Below are 14906 nucleotides of genomic sequence, written 5' to 3'. Positions count from 1 at the left end.
CTACAGTAGAGCCCCAAATCCATGCTATTGTATTGTTTTAATTCTAAAAAATATTTTTGTCACCAATTTCTTTAAGAAATGTTGCCACTATAAGCTCTGATTTCATGCTTTTGATGATGAGAAATGTTCTACCAGCACAAAAGAAAACACCAAGAGCATGTGAAATGCTGCTTCACTGCATTTATTGTAACGCCTATTACGTGCTGATATAAAAAGCTTCAGTCAGTAAAACTATATCAGACTCTAATACACTTGTGTAAAATGCCTGAATTTGGGGGGTTAACAGATCACCCAGCCTAAATATCCCCCAGTTAAAGCTTTCGTGTCAAACACCTTAATCATCGTTACCTTACGAATACCTTAATCATGATTACAGATCAATGATAGCGCAGAGGACCACAAGGGATAAAGAACGTAACCATCCCAGAAGGCTGTTTTCCCAAGTAAGGTGTACTTACGGATACGGAGTTAATTTAACCTGGCAGAAATCTTGCTAAGGGGGGAAAAAAATTACAAACTTGAGACAGTTTGGCACAATCTCAGAGAACAAAGGCAGGACAGTGGGTCCGCTTTAAACCCCAGTGGAGGATTTGGTGTGAAAGGACACAAAGATGTTCTTGCAGTAGGCCTTTGTTGTATTTAGGATGGGTACAAGACATGGCAGTCATTAACGCACGGGCTGTTGGACGGGGTGTTCTGGCAGCGGGCTGTTCCCCCACCGAACCCAAATGTGGAAATTCATCTGTATAGAGCCTTCCTGTCTTGGCAGTTCTGTTTTTGTTCATGGTGAAACAGCAAGAGCTGTGTCGTACTGCAAATAGACTAAGACAACATCCTCAGTTTCTGTCTGACAAACGCTGCCTTGCAGTGTTCTGGACCGGTGACAGATGCGGGCAGACAACAAAACAAGTTTTCCTTATATCAATATTTTCTGAGTTGCCTTCACAAATACGAGAGGAGAAACTTTCTTGTTATGTCAGCTCACACTGCAGGGAACAGCGGTGCGCCAGCGGGACTAGGGCCATGGAGATGCTGGTTACTGGCTTCTGCAGGGCCTTGCGGGGAGACGTTTCGCTGCCTACGCTCGTCCACATCCTTTTACAGGCCAGACACTGGGAGAAGATGGGAAGCTGGGGCTGGACAGCAGCGCCAGGAAAGAAAACCCAACCTCGCCCCCTGTAATGGTATTTGTTTTATTGGAGATGTAAGTTAAAAATCAGCATGTATCTATCCCAAAAAATGAAAAAAAAAAAAAAATTAGTAGACAAATATTTCTTAGTGACAGATTAATACTTTTCTCAAGATTTTTATCCAAATATATTAACTTTGTTTACAAACTATATTACTCTAAGTAAGAGCAAGTTAGTGACATAACATCAGCTTGGATATGTTTATCTGTGTATATATGTAGTAGTAAAGTTTTTAGGTAGAACTGTAAAACATGAGTCTTGCAGTTTAAGAAATTATAGGAAGTAATTTTGGAACAAAACACACTAGTGAAAGCATTCCAAGTCACTGTTCGACTTGTACAGAAAAATTATCACAACTCCAGGTCTATCAACACAAGGATTTTCTCATTTAATACATACACAGAAAGCCGACAATCTCTTTTTAAAAATTTGCTCCCCTTTCATATAAAATCCCAGCAGCTGATCCAGATTCCATTCCAGATCCATCTTCGAGCCCCTGATTCTCTGAAGCACAGAAGTATTTCACTTTCAGAGGGTGACCAGGAAGCCAAGTGAGGCGCATGTGACATGAAATAATTTCCTGGAGAACAGATTGAAAAATATACATCTTTTATGATCTTTATACTGTTCCTCTGTTGATGAGAGGAGGTATTATACGCATATGCTTTCTTACCTGCGTTGGAATTTCATGGAGAAGGACAGTGTAGTCAAACTCAATAAAATCGTCTTTCCTTATCTGGGCATGTATCAAAAAGAAAAAAATGATCAAGAACACAAGTTATATTGTTGAAGTTTAGAGTCTACTTTGATTTACTTGACTGCATTTAGCTTGCTTAGGGAGCGAGATGGATAGGGCTTGAGGTGGCTGTGGTCGTTGGCTGGAGTGAGAGGTTTTTTACGGGGAGAGACAGGGAATTAGGAGCACTTCCTGCATAAAAGCTTTGAAGGCAGTAACTGCAGCATGGCTCTGCAGTCTGACTGTCCTCTGACGTGAAACTAGGCTGACTCAGATGCTAATTAACTGAGTTTTAACCCTCAGATAAATTTCAGAATCTTACCTGACTATTAATCACCCCTTCAGAGAAATCTCATTCTAAATAACTAGGGAGTAAAAACCAAACACTGTCTTATCGATCACAGATGACTGAGGGAAACAAAGCTTTGGGAACTCCTATTCTATATGCTGCAGGTGTTACGTTCCCCGGAGAGCATATGTCAGGTGCTAGACTGATGCTACCTTCGAGCTTGGCTAGGAGGGCAAAGAGTACTAGGAGTGACTTAGTATGGGGCTGATGAACGGCAGGACCATATGTTCAAATCTCCCGATGAAACCTGCAGAAGCCAACGGATCCACTCATGCAAACAAGGAATACCAAATTTTGTCCAAATGAGTAAAATTTTTCCACCAAAACCTGGACAAAATAGTTGTCCAGAGGTGGAGATGCTTGTATGGAGAAGCCACTGGGATTTTGGGAGAATCACACCCATTACAGAGAGGGTGAGCTGTTGATGGCTGTTTTATTCCCTGCTGCTTGGTAGACTCTGTTAGCTTCAGTAACGCAGACGTGTCATTTCCACTTCGCTTACCCACTGCTTCACAGACTTGACTTGTGCCATGAAGTAACCCAAGTTCTCTGTTGACTTTTCCCACATTATGTAACTGCTGCCAGCAACAGCCAAAGCCCACGCTGGCTCCAGGGCAGGTTCAATATTTCCATAGCTGTCTGCAAGGGAGAAAGGAAGTAATATAGAAATGATTAATTCTGGCTGTTCAGCAGAAGAATGATAAACCACAGAATACTTTTGCCTGGTGCATCCCTACTCCTGGGAAGTGACTCTTCCCTCAGATACGTTACAGTCTTGAACAGAGAGGAGAACGATGCTAAACCCGCAGTCACAGTAAAAGTACGAAAGCGTGACGGAACTGAAATTGCCAAGAGACGCTATTCACAGGGTCCCCACGAGGAGGCGAGAAACCCAATATCCACGATAATGGAGGTCCTTACCTAGCCGGGAGGAAAAGAGGGACTGGGGCGCTCTGTTTCCAGGATGGAAAAATTCTGTTAGTCATCCCTTGTGAATTTCCACCCGCAGCGGGGGAAGGTGTGTGGCTTCAGGCAGTTGTTATTACTTGAGGACATTTTGCATTTACTTGAATATAAAATTGCATAGGCTTGTTCTTAAATCCCAAACACCTTCACAACGTTGTGTTGACTACCGTTGTTGCTAAAACGCAGCCGTTTTTTTTTCTCCCCAGGAATTGCTGGCAAGGTGGAATTGTTTTGATAGTTAGCTCTCTGTTTTTAGCGTGCTACTGTAAATATATGTGTCTGCTTTTTAAAACACATGTACATTTGTTTGTGTTCTTAAAAGTGCCCAGACTCTTGGAGATAAAGTGAAATACAATTGATTATTTGGAGGAATATACCTGGAATATTGTTTCCAATTATTGGTTTGGGTTGGTGCCTAAGTTTTTGGTAAAGTCTGTTGTCCTCTTCTTGGATTTGCTTCTGGTCTTTGGTATGCATGCACTTGATATTGACAACAGGCGAAGACTTTGTCTTCGAATACAACACTGTAGCAAGGCAGCTCCCGGCATTTTCCTGTAAAGGGAGAATTTAAAACTGTTATCTTTAATCGAGATTTTTATTTACCACCAACACATTCTTAAAAAAGCTCTTGGTATTAACATGTGAAGTATACATGTGGAGTGCATACGTGTCTTTATGAGACGCTTTGTATGAAGCTGTACAGGGGTCAAGAAAGTCTTTAGATGGATATAAATTTTTTTCCAGAAACGTAAATAGGTTAAAACCACAAGGCTAAAGTGATTTAACAGAAGTTTTTAATTAAAGTGTAGCGGAAATGCACTAAGTCATCTTGGAAATATGTTTGAGAGTTCTCAAGAAATAACTTTAATTCATAACAGGGAATTTCATTGTATGATACTTCAGCCTTAAAACAAAAATAATCTAATGCTTCATACTAAATTCTGAAAATAATCTGAATTTCATAAAATGCGTGTGTAATGGAAAAGCAGATGCTTTCAGTAAAATTGCTAATGACAACTGTCTGACAGAATGAATGGAGAGGGGGGGTTATAATTAAACAGAACACACAACTGTCAGCTCTTTATTCTCATTTTGGTGTGGACACAGCAGGAGCTACAGCTGGATGAGGACCATACTGTCACCCTGAGTTTGGACCATCGCAAAGTTTCACTCAGGTGCTTGGTTGCCTGATGGGACTTAAACGAGCCAATCTCGTCAGGCACTGAGCAAAGCAGGTACCTAGGGTGCTCTAACCGCTTGGACCCCGGCAGAGGCAGAGGACGGATTAGATGAGATACTCGGGTGATGCTAAAAGCAAACCATTCCCCGTGCGGGACAGGCAGGCAGAAGCATAAAGGTAAGGCTTTCCGTTGTCGAAGGTCCATTTACGAGAGCAATTAAATGTACCCTGTTTTGGACATGTTGAAGTTCATTTAATGCACACTGTCAGAAGAAACGTGGTGGACCGTAAACTCACCCCGGTTTTGTAGTCTTCGGTAGTGAACTGCAGGTAATACTTGTGACCAGAGCCTGGAATGTTCTGGAAGAGAGAAGGATTCAGCCATCAGTGTAACTATAGCCTTATGTATTGTAACTTGCCGAGGTGTTGCCATGAGTGCTGAGGAGGGAAAACGAGGGTGCCATGGCTACTTCATGGCCTTGTAGCATCAGGAAACTGGTCAGATGAGATGCGCCAAGATGATCCTAGCAGCAAACACAAAGGGTCTTAACAACAACAATAAATAACCTTTATATTAAGGGATGTTTTAAGGCCTTTCCTTACAGAGATAAGCAAGAACAAAAATGCAGCTCAAAGTCCTTCACAGGATAGATTGATACTGAGTAACTTTAAAAATAATAAAATTACAAATTGGTGTTCAGCTTCCGAGGAGGTATTTTTTGCACAGGCTATCAGAGTACCCTTGAATGTATAAATGAATCAAATCTTGCTGACTGATTCACAGCTGAACAGGAATTACACAGGCTAATTTAATCTTTGGGATGCTAGCCTTTCTAGTTTTTCTTTCTATTGTGACTGGAAAGAGACTAATTTCACTACACAGCATGTCAGAGCAGGATTCTGATCTGTCTGCTCTGTTTTGCCCTGAAAATACCAGTCATTAAGTTGCCGATCAACTACCCAAGCTCCCGCTGGTTAAGGAACAATAAAAGAATACTCCTTGCTGATGGGAAGCAGCCGGTAGCACCTCTTGTAGCACAAAACATCAGAAAAGCCTTAGAAATGTTCACCTTTGAAATATGTCATTTTCTTGGATTTGGGGTTTTTTTGTTTTGTTTTGGGATTTTTTTCCTGTTGCTGACAGAAATGGTTCAATTAACAAATTGTATTTTTGGTGTGGGATATCACAGCCTGTCCTGGCCCTAAGCATGCTGAAGCAGAAACTAGCTTTTAATGTTGGCCATGGAAGTTATTAATTTCCCTGAAACAATCAATGTCTCATTTAATAGTGTAAGAGCAGAGCCTAATAAAAAGTATCTGCATTATCTGCTCTTTACTTCATTAGTCAGTCTCATAATTTCCTACCAACTTGTATGTTCACTTTTGAAATTTTCTATATTTATTTTTGAGTGGGGAGTCAGAGTAACAAATAGTATGGAAAACTTCCTATTTATTCAACTAATTCCTTGTAAAATGACATTATGTGCCATTTAACTGTTTGGTACATTTCCAAGCCTTTCCTTTGATTAAATCAGCCAGAAATAAATGAAAGAAAATAAGTCTTTTTGTATGCTATACTGTGATTTATTAGACGAGCTTTCTGATACACAAGCCAGGTCACTTCTGTGTCCGAAAGTTCATTGCTTTTGCATATATTACCTGGTTTAATAAGAGGCATTCTCCCTTCTTATAAACCTCTTCTTGTTTCCATTTGCTACTGGTGTAGGATATATTGTTACATGGGTTTTCCTTTGTGCAGCATGTGTGAGGTAGTGTGTAGAAAATGCATTTTACTGGAGAATGCAAGCTGCCCTTTAAATTGTACATTTAAGTCAAATTGCTGTCTTTTGAAGTGTACATTTAAGTCAATTGTATTCCAGCACCAGCACCGATTCGTTAGTCTTATTTGTTTTTTAAATACAATACTCTTTGATAAACAGGAGGGGAATCCTGGCAGGTTGCACAATTTTGAAGATGAGAACCCAAAGCAAATGTGGACGTGTTTTATTTATCTAAACTTGGGCCTTTGTGTTCCAATCATACTTTCTTCCAGGAAGCCATTAATAGCATAGTGTTAGCCAAGTTTCATTCCCAGGGCAAGGCCATCAGGCTAGCACCTGCCTTTAGTACATACACGGAGTTATACACTGCAGATAAGAGGGCAAATTGGTTTAGTCGCTCGCTCTACTTTTATGAAATCCCCTTTTGAAGCTTTACAATGAGGCAAGTCTGGAGCTGGACCCAGCTGACACCGTGAAAGGAATGGAGAGAGGATGGGTTCAGACTTAAAGTCTCTTCTCTGCCGCCTCGTTCTCCCCTTCTCTCCTGCCCCCGTTTTGTGTATTGGCTAAAATCTTGTCCTCAAAATGACAGAGGTTATGATGTGAACAGACACTCTTAGCACAGCACAATGGTAAAAACTAGCTTTGTGAAGTGCAGGTTTACAAAAGAATCAATAATGCGTGGCACTGAAAGAAGGGTCTAATCTCTCATGATAATCGCTGCGGTTAAGTCGAAGTTTCTGATTATTGTAAAGCTACTCAAGAGGTGTTATTGCTATTGTTTCTAACATTCTTCATTTAATCAAGTATGGGTATTTTTTTAAGCATAGTGACCTAGGCTTATTCCTTTTCTTGTCATCAGTACCGCAGATGAGAGAACATGGAATAGAGTCAGTTGGACTACCACACTTCTGAAGCAGGAGAAACTTAGCTCTGATTTAACGGATGATAGTGGAGGGGGTTTCCTGCTGAACCTTTTCCTCAAGGGGCACAGTACAGCAGCCTGACTGTGCCAGACCAGCCTGACACTCCCAGTTACAACATCAGGGTCTTAAAGTCTGTAACAGAAGCTCTTCTATAGTTAAGCCGGATCTTTTCTGTCCAGCATATTCGGTCATTTAAACTTTTTTTCTAATATTATTTGTTCTTGCACTGGTGTCACCTGTTCTGTCTGCTAAAGAAAAAATCATTTTTATAGCTGTGATAACTTTCAGAATAGTAATCAGATTCTGACAGAATATCTCGGCAGTTTCATTGCATTTGCCTGATATTGAGCACTAATGAAGAAAACAAAATCAATTGGAACTTTTTATAAACTAATTATTCAGTCTCTGATTCTTCTCAATAGAAGGATATAGAAAAGCTTCATGACTAATAACTTGGTAAATACTCGCTTTAAAAAGAATATGTAATTCTGTGCTTATGTGGTTTTTGAAGTAGATATTCTCTCTTTATTTGCAACAACTCCACCATAGCAGTACTAGTCACCTGGAAAGCTTTCAAGCAGCGCTACACAGCTAAAATACATACTTGGTCTGGGTATGCATACCAGAGAGCTGCTTTCATCTTACCAGGGAGAGGCAGAAGGTACATTTGGCATGAAATAATTTTAACTTTTACAAAAGTATTTCTCGTTTTGAAGAAAAACATGACTTTTATTTCCACTATCATCCCAAAATGCATCACAGTAAACCATCACACAGTGTGAGTTAAATAGGAGCTCAGGAATATTTGACATCACAGAATGATGGCTGGCTGAAAGCAGCCAAAGATAAAAGTGTCCAAAAGAGAAGAAAACAAGTGAGTAATTCATTTTTCCACTGAATATCTGGGTCTCGGGATTGTTTTATTTCCGGGCTAAAAATTAATGCAATTGTCATGACTGATTTTTAGTACTGTAAAGGCCAGAATAGCAATTTCAGAGCAGTTTCATTCCAGGTCCCGAAGGAGGCAGTTTCACAATTGGTTTACACTGCTCTAACTTTCCACTGGCACGGAAAGGGGTGATCCCTCTCTCACCCCTTGCTGCAGGTTTCCATCTCTTCTCCTGTGCGTTTCCCCACCAGCATCTCTTCCCTGGGACCAGTTTTCAGTCGCTGGATCAGAGGACTGACCTGATCACTAGGCACGGAGAACCTGGCACTGCTGAGAGAGGAGCGAGAGACATCTCCTTTGGGGTCTTGCCTGGGGGGATTCCCACCTCACAGCCCTGCCACGGTCCCTGCAAGCCAGCTCGGGTGGCCTGTGGCTTCTGGAGGTGCTGGAGATGTCTGATCCGCAAGCAGCCAGGTGAACTCTCAGGCTGCCCCCAGGCAGGAGGGAAAAGCCAGCAGAGATGGCTGTTTTCTCTACCTCTCTGTATTTAGCTTTCCCTAGACAATTTACCTACCCTGCCACTGATTTGACCTTTCTTACCCTAGCGTGGGGTCCTGACTGTTGGAAATAAGTAGAAATCTTTTAAGTGATTTCTAATACGAGGACCATAGTCCTGATATGACACTGTTTTGAGTCAAGATGAGCTTGTGAAGAGAAATACCCATCTGTAAAATTGTATTTTGTAGTCCAATTTAAGCAAATGTTGCAGTTTAGCCAAGAGATTACCTAGCTTTACCTTTAGACTTCACCTCCTGGTTCACCTACCTACTGCTCAGTTATGATTTCCAGGGCAGCTTGGTATGGGAGACTGCTACGTCAGTGTTTTGAAAGTTTCTCTCTTGAATTATAGGATTGTCAGCTGGCACACGCTAATGCTTCTCTTCTCAAAAATGTATGTTAACAATTCCATGAGATGCATGCTGCTGTTTCCTAGAAGATTCTCACTTAAGTTAAAATAAAAACCCACATCAATGAGAATGGACAACAAAAAGAAAAGTGCAGCCAATGGCAAGGTAGGAATTACTATATGTTTGGTATATCTCTACTCTTTGTTGCTAGGAGACAAAAGCACTGAAGTCTCATTTTGCCTGAACTTGAAAAATCCTTCACATATAACAGAGTTACCGTACTGGTGACTATCTCCGGTCCTGTTTCTAATTACCACAGTTCGCTGGCTAGTGAGCTAATAATGTTAGTTTTAAAATACAATGCTCATGATTAAATTCCATGATAAAATTATGCTATTTTTAGTGGAACCGGTAATATACTAACCAATAGCAAACTAGCCTTCTTAAAAAAAACAAAAAAACAAAAAAAACCACCCCACACCAAACAACCCAACCAACCAACCAAAAAAACCCCAAACCCCCAATATTTCTGTCTCTTGCATTCACATAATATAGCACATTCCTTCCAGGAAATTCTTTTCATTTTTTTTTACAGTGGAGGACAGAAAAGAAGGAAGTGAGCATGTCTAGTCCATTTCTTCTCTCGTTTTCACAGAGTGTGCAAAGAAAAAGGGGAAATAAACTGCAGAAGGTGGTTACAGCGAGCTCCTACAGCATTGAATACTGTGAGGAAATAATGAGGCATTTCACTTCTCCATAATGAACCAATTTTTTTCTTTCCTATATTAAAAAGCAGGTGGCTGATAGTGGAAAAAATCCCTTCCCCTCCCCGCAACCAAAACTACTTTGCAAATACTCAGTTACACTGGGGTTGGAAAGAGGATCTGCACCAACCCCTTACTTCTGATATGACTACTGATATGTCTCTTCACTAGACAAGTGCGTGCTTCCAGCAGCACACACTGCTCCCAGAGGCCACGTTGTTGTGCTTAAGAGGCACAAGCATTTGTATATGTAAATATATGCATATGCACACTACCCAGTAAAGTGCCCAGTAAATACAGAAGCAGCACTTGTACCTTTCGAGAGCAGTATCAAATACCATAGTAAATTTCTGTCATAGGTCTCTGCAGCAATTTCATTGGAAAAATTAAATGCCATGCTAGCATGTCTATGCTCAGCGCCTATTAAACTGTATGTTTAATGACATGTTTGGGAATGAGGATGAGAACAGAGAGTTACCTAAAGGGTATGGTCTCAGATAAATCTATAGCAGGACATTGTGTTTGCATTCCCAGACAGGTAGCATGACTAATGCTATCTTTCAGCCTTGCGTTACACAAAGTAATACACAAATTCTGAATCGTTATGCAGTAGTTCGTGTTTTGTCAAATTTAATTGGAAATTATTCTGGTCTGTTAAATATTGTGTGCAACTCAAACAGGCTTGAAATTATTTTGGAACCACTGTCAACTGGGATATATGTGAAAGATTGAGGCTCAAGTTCAACGTTGTAAGGACCGCAATAGTACATCCTAAGCCCTTTAGGCTGGCTTGGAACTTCTTTCTTGAAAGGGAAGATTTTACGCTACACCATCTTACTCTCAATTTTAGGAGTGAGAGCCTGGATTGAACAAGCCATGCAGATGCTGAAGGACAAATGTTGTAAGATCTCCTTTTCTGATGCCAGCGCCATGAAAAGGATCCAGTGGAATCCAGTGCTGCATTTGGCACTTCAGACTGGGAATCCAAAACAACCAGTCCTCGCTTTAGGGAGCTGCCCAGCACTAGCCTGGCGAGAAAGACTAGATGAGAGGGCTGATTTTAAATCCCATCCACTGCAATAGCTTAGACCCTCCTCAGCTCCCCAGGAAGGTAGTGCTTTCCTTCCAGGATCTACAGCCTTGGACAAATGTTCCCCAAAAGTTTTTGCCTGTTCTCTTACTTTCAGAAACTGAGTAAGCTGTAAAAAAAAAAAAAACAAACAAAAAAAAACCAAAAAAACCAAAGGAAGAGAAGGGCTGAGTGGCAGGTGCTTGCGGGCAGCGGCAGGGGCCCTGACAGCCGGGGCAGGCTGTGGAACCACACAGGCAGGGCGCAGGTACGCCAGGCGTGCCCAGGGCACTGCCTCGAGCATCCCTGACAGGCTCTCCGTGATGTGAAAGCTCTGCCCCTGTAGCTGCTCCTATCTAGGAACCCCATCCCCTCCTGTCACCTCAATTTGGCATGTGTTTTGGAAGATAAAGGTGTGTTTTGGAAGATAAAGACGTGTTTTGGAGGATAACCGCATGTTTTCTGATGGGAACTGCCTCGCATTTAGTTGAGCTCTTGGGTCTCCAGGGATAGAAAGCCAGAGTCCTCTTTGTCCCTCCTCACACGAAGTAGATGGTCGTTCCTGAAGCAATTCTGCTGAAAATGTTTCCTTATCAAACTGTTTTCTTTCCATCATGTGCCCGCCATGTGCCTCAGTTTCCTCCTTCCCTCATCTGCGCTACGCTGCTTTTGATTCCGGGACAGGGCACTTGAAGCAACCTCAACTAGCATACAGGGCGCTGGGCTTGGATTTGGGGGATATTTAAGTCATGAGTAAGTTAATGACCTTTCGAGGTGGATCCTCACTCCCCCCCCCCGAGGGGGCCCGGCTGCCCCGAGCCCCCTGAGGGAAGGGCCGGCGGGACGGCAGCCCCCTCAGGGAGGCGGGAAGGTGCCCGGCGCCCAAGCACGGGGCCGCGCTAAGCTAAGCCAAGTGGTGCGGCTCAGCTCCGCACCACTGCCCCACTCTTTTATTATAATAATTATGATTAACTGTGCTTTTCCCAGCGTCACTTTAAAGACCGCTCCTGGCGAGCCCCCCGCCCGCACCGCGCTCCTCCGGAGCCGCAGCCACCCCGATGGCCCGCCGCCTTCCCCCTACCTTCACCGTGGCCTTGCGGACCTGCCCCAGCGCCTGCAGCGCGACGGGGGACGCCGTCTGGAAGTTGAGGTAATGCAGTGCCACCCGCGCTGCTCCCGCGGCCAGGCGGCTGCTGGGGCTCAGCTCCCGCTCGGCTCCCGGCGCCGCGGCCGCCGGCAGCAGCAGCGCGCTGAGGCGGAGGAGGAGGAGGAGGAAGGCGGCGGGCGGCGCGGCGCTGAGCCCCTGCATGGTGCCTGAGAGGCGGCGAGTGACCGGGGTGGCTCCGCACTGAGGCGGGCTCCGCCGAGGGCCGGTACTAATAGCGGGGGGCCCGGCCCGCTACCTCCCGCCCTCCCTCCTCCCGCTGTCAGTGCCGGGAAGCGCTCGGGTAAACTCTTTTCTGTTTCTTCGGCTACTTCCCTTCCCCTCATTCCTCCTACCTGCTTCAGCCCGGCCGGGGAGCTTGAGGGGGGCCGGGGGAGTCTGAGGGAAGCCGGGGGGGCTTGAGGGAGGCCGGGGGAGTCTGAGGGAAGCCAGGGGGCTGGGGGTTGTCTGAGGGGAGCCAGGGGGCCTCAGGCCCCGGCTCCCCTCAGACAACCCCCAGCCCCCCTCAGCCAGGAGAGGTGCTTATGTGAGGTGAGAAACCACAGCTCCGAGATGGATGTGCCGTTATAATAACACACATCAGAACAAATACAGGTAATTACGTGGAAAAAAACCCACCCAGTTATCTCCTTCTCAGTGTTGCAACAACTCAACGCTTCCCAAAACTAAACAGGCTTGCTCAGAGAGAGACAAACTTTCCCTGAGAGACAGCTGAAATATTCCGAAAATTGCGCACAAGAAGCAGAAGGAAGCATTCTTCCCTGAAATAAATCTCACTAAGTGAAGTTTTTGGAACCAGTACGGTCATATCTGTCATAGTGTGAAGAAAATAAGCTGAGACAGCAGCTGGGCGGCCAGCTTCCCTTAAGATGATTTTTAGGACACAAGTGGGCTTGCTGCCTTGCTACTCCTGGAAGCATCTCTTTCGGAGAGACTGAATGTGGTATAACGTAAAAGACTGCAATACTTCCTGGGTTAAAAATGCTGGTTTTTTAATGACCGACTCTATTACCATTCGAGCAGATGGGTATTAGCATGCGCAGCTGGGAATCTATTTTTATGCTTCTGCATGTGTATTGGGGCATGCTTCTGGGCTGGGACGTCAAAGAAATAAATCAGGACCCTGGTTAAAGACTCAAACTGTCTCTCATGGAGCATTAAGTTGCCTTTATCACTGTAACGCTTTTTCATAGAACTTGAAATTCAGTATTTTTGAGGCTTCCCTAAGTGAGGGAGGGAATTACTACAATAAAGGCATAATAACATTCTTTATTACACCGTTTTCTGTGCCACCCAACTAATTTAATTGCCCTGACTGTGTTGGCGATTATGATTTTCCTTCCTGAAATACTTTCTCTAAGTAATAGTTTGTATCTTCACATTCTCTTGCGTGCTCTTTTCTTTCTTTCCACTGGGGTAGCAGATGCGAATGTAGTTCCTCCCTTTTTTCTTACCTTCCCAGAAACCCTGTGCTCTTTCTCTTTTGTCCCTTCTGCAGTTTTCTTCATTCTTTTTTGTTGCTTGTTAACAAATTCTTTGTTAGAAATTCTTTGTAACAAATTCTGAAGTACCTCGAGAGAAATGGGCCATGTTTTGAGTGAAAATAAAAGATGAAGACAGCCGTATCGGGTCAGGCCAAGAGCCCATCTAGCCCAGTATCCTTTGACAGGGCCTACACTCCTACCCCAGTCCAATGAATTTTTTTTTCTGTAATACAGTAGGATTGGTTCCAGGCAGAAGTACAAACATGTTCTTCTCCTGTCCCTTTCTCTGTTGTTATTTAGCTTTCTGTCTTCATCCCCAGAGAGCCTGTGTAACCTGTGTGGCTGTTTCCTCCAAGATTTGTATTAGGAAAATAAAACCAGTAATTTGTTCTCTGATACCAATTGTACTAGAAGATGGCAAAGTTTTAGTAAATTCAGACAATTTCAGTAAGTTCAGCATCCAAGAGAAAGTGTGCAGCTATACAGTTTGGGATTGGGGGGTTTTTTTTGCCTTCAGTCTTAATGGACACTGTCAATAACCTGTGCAGCAAATTAAGTTTCTTTTATCTGGTTTAGGAACCAAACTTCTCATCTGCATCTGAGTTACATCCCATATAGAAAGGTTAACTTTTGATTAATTGACATCTGTCCCAGTTTTACAAAGCACTGCTTTACTTAACATCATATCTGGAGTCACATGGCTGCTTATTAGAGGGTAATGGCATTTTTCATATATTTTTTGCAGGGAAGCGCTGATAAAATTTTGCAGAGGGAGCCAGCTAATTTTTTCCTTATTGGAACACTTGCCATGTTTGCCGCCAATATTTTCTGTTTAGCTGGAAGAAACCAAGATCCAGCCTTTTCTCATTTATCCTCTCTGCGATGACAGCTCTGATGTTACTTTTAAAGTGAAGTACAAAGCGTGATTCTCCTTAGCTGACACTGGAGGTGTGAGCAGCGCCAGTTGTTTCCTGATGCTACCAGTTTGCTTCACGCGCTTCATTTCTCACAGCAGCACTCTGGAGGTAGGACGAGCGGCTGAGGATGTCATGGGAGCGGAGGAAGCAGAGGCCATGGAAGGGCAAGCAGCGAGGTGAAGCAGCGATCTGGTGAGAAAAGCTTTGGCGCAGGATGCATGACAGGGTGGGGAGGGAGGAGGCGAGGACTGCAAGGGGCTAGCTTCTCCAACTCATGACACTAGTGTACTCGTGCTGCAGCTGTCCCCGTTCAAGGAAAGAAGTTAAAACCACCCCGCACAGAAGTTTCACACTCACAGTTTTGATGCCTTAGGTTTTGTGGAAGTTCAGAGGCTTAAATAAGAGGTAAGAGCTTAAAAAGAGGTAAGCGCTTGTAGATCTGGCTCTTTGTCACTCATGCTGGAAAAGCCTGCAAACCCTGATGTCCGAGTGAGGCTTTGACCCCATCTGTAACTTTCTATGTACTTCCTTTTCCGTCTTATGTTCTCCTCCTTTTCCTGCTTTCTCAGTCAGCATTGCTGT

At 43.5% G+C, this 14906-nt stretch overlaps 1 protein-coding gene and 1 long non-coding RNA gene across 12 annotated transcripts in view; one reads left to right on the top strand and one right to left on the bottom strand.

The window, feature by feature from the left end:
* Positions 1-165: 165 nt before the first annotated feature.
* On the bottom strand, positions 166-12143 carry LOC140654753 (ovocalyxin-32-like). Of its 2 annotated transcripts, none has more exons than XM_072868459.1 (7): positions 11840-12143; positions 4719-4781; positions 3619-3793; positions 2778-2914; positions 1864-1926; positions 1590-1770; positions 166-1227 (listed from the first exon to the last, which is right to left on the bottom strand). In XM_072868459.1, the coding sequence occupies exons 1-6, from the start codon at positions 12065-12067 to the stop codon at positions 1612-1614; spliced, it is 825 nt and encodes a 274-aa protein (XP_072724560.1). In that variant the 5' UTR covers positions 12068-12143; the 3' UTR covers positions 166-1227; positions 1590-1611. The 2 variants fall into 2 exon arrangements, with proteins under 2 accessions (XP_072724560.1, XP_072724561.1); XM_072868460.1 differs by having other exon boundaries at positions 166-1176.
* Positions 12072-14906, top strand: part of LOC140654755 (uncharacterized) — an 18233-nt gene continuing 15398 nt past the window's right edge. For 6 of the 10 annotated variants that reach the window (XR_012043513.1, XR_012043509.1, XR_012043518.1 and 3 more), the window contains exons 1-3: positions 12428-12517; positions 12597-14516; positions 14625-14729. This is a non-coding gene — a long non-coding RNA (uncharacterized lncRNA). Of the gene's footprint in view, positions 12207-12427; positions 12518-12596; positions 14517-14624; positions 14730-14906 lie in introns of those variants that run through there. The other 4 variants (XR_012043510.1, XR_012043517.1, XR_012043516.1 and 1 more) reach the window with 4 other exon arrangements.

Source organism: Ciconia boyciana, chromosome 7, assembly GCF_034638445.1.
Source record: "Ciconia boyciana chromosome 7, ASM3463844v1, whole genome shotgun sequence".
Classification (NCBI taxonomy): Eukaryota; Metazoa; Chordata; class Aves; order Ciconiiformes; family Ciconiidae; genus Ciconia; species Ciconia boyciana.
Note: the sequence above shows the minus strand (reverse complement) of the source record. Positions and strands in the feature narration are given on the sequence as shown.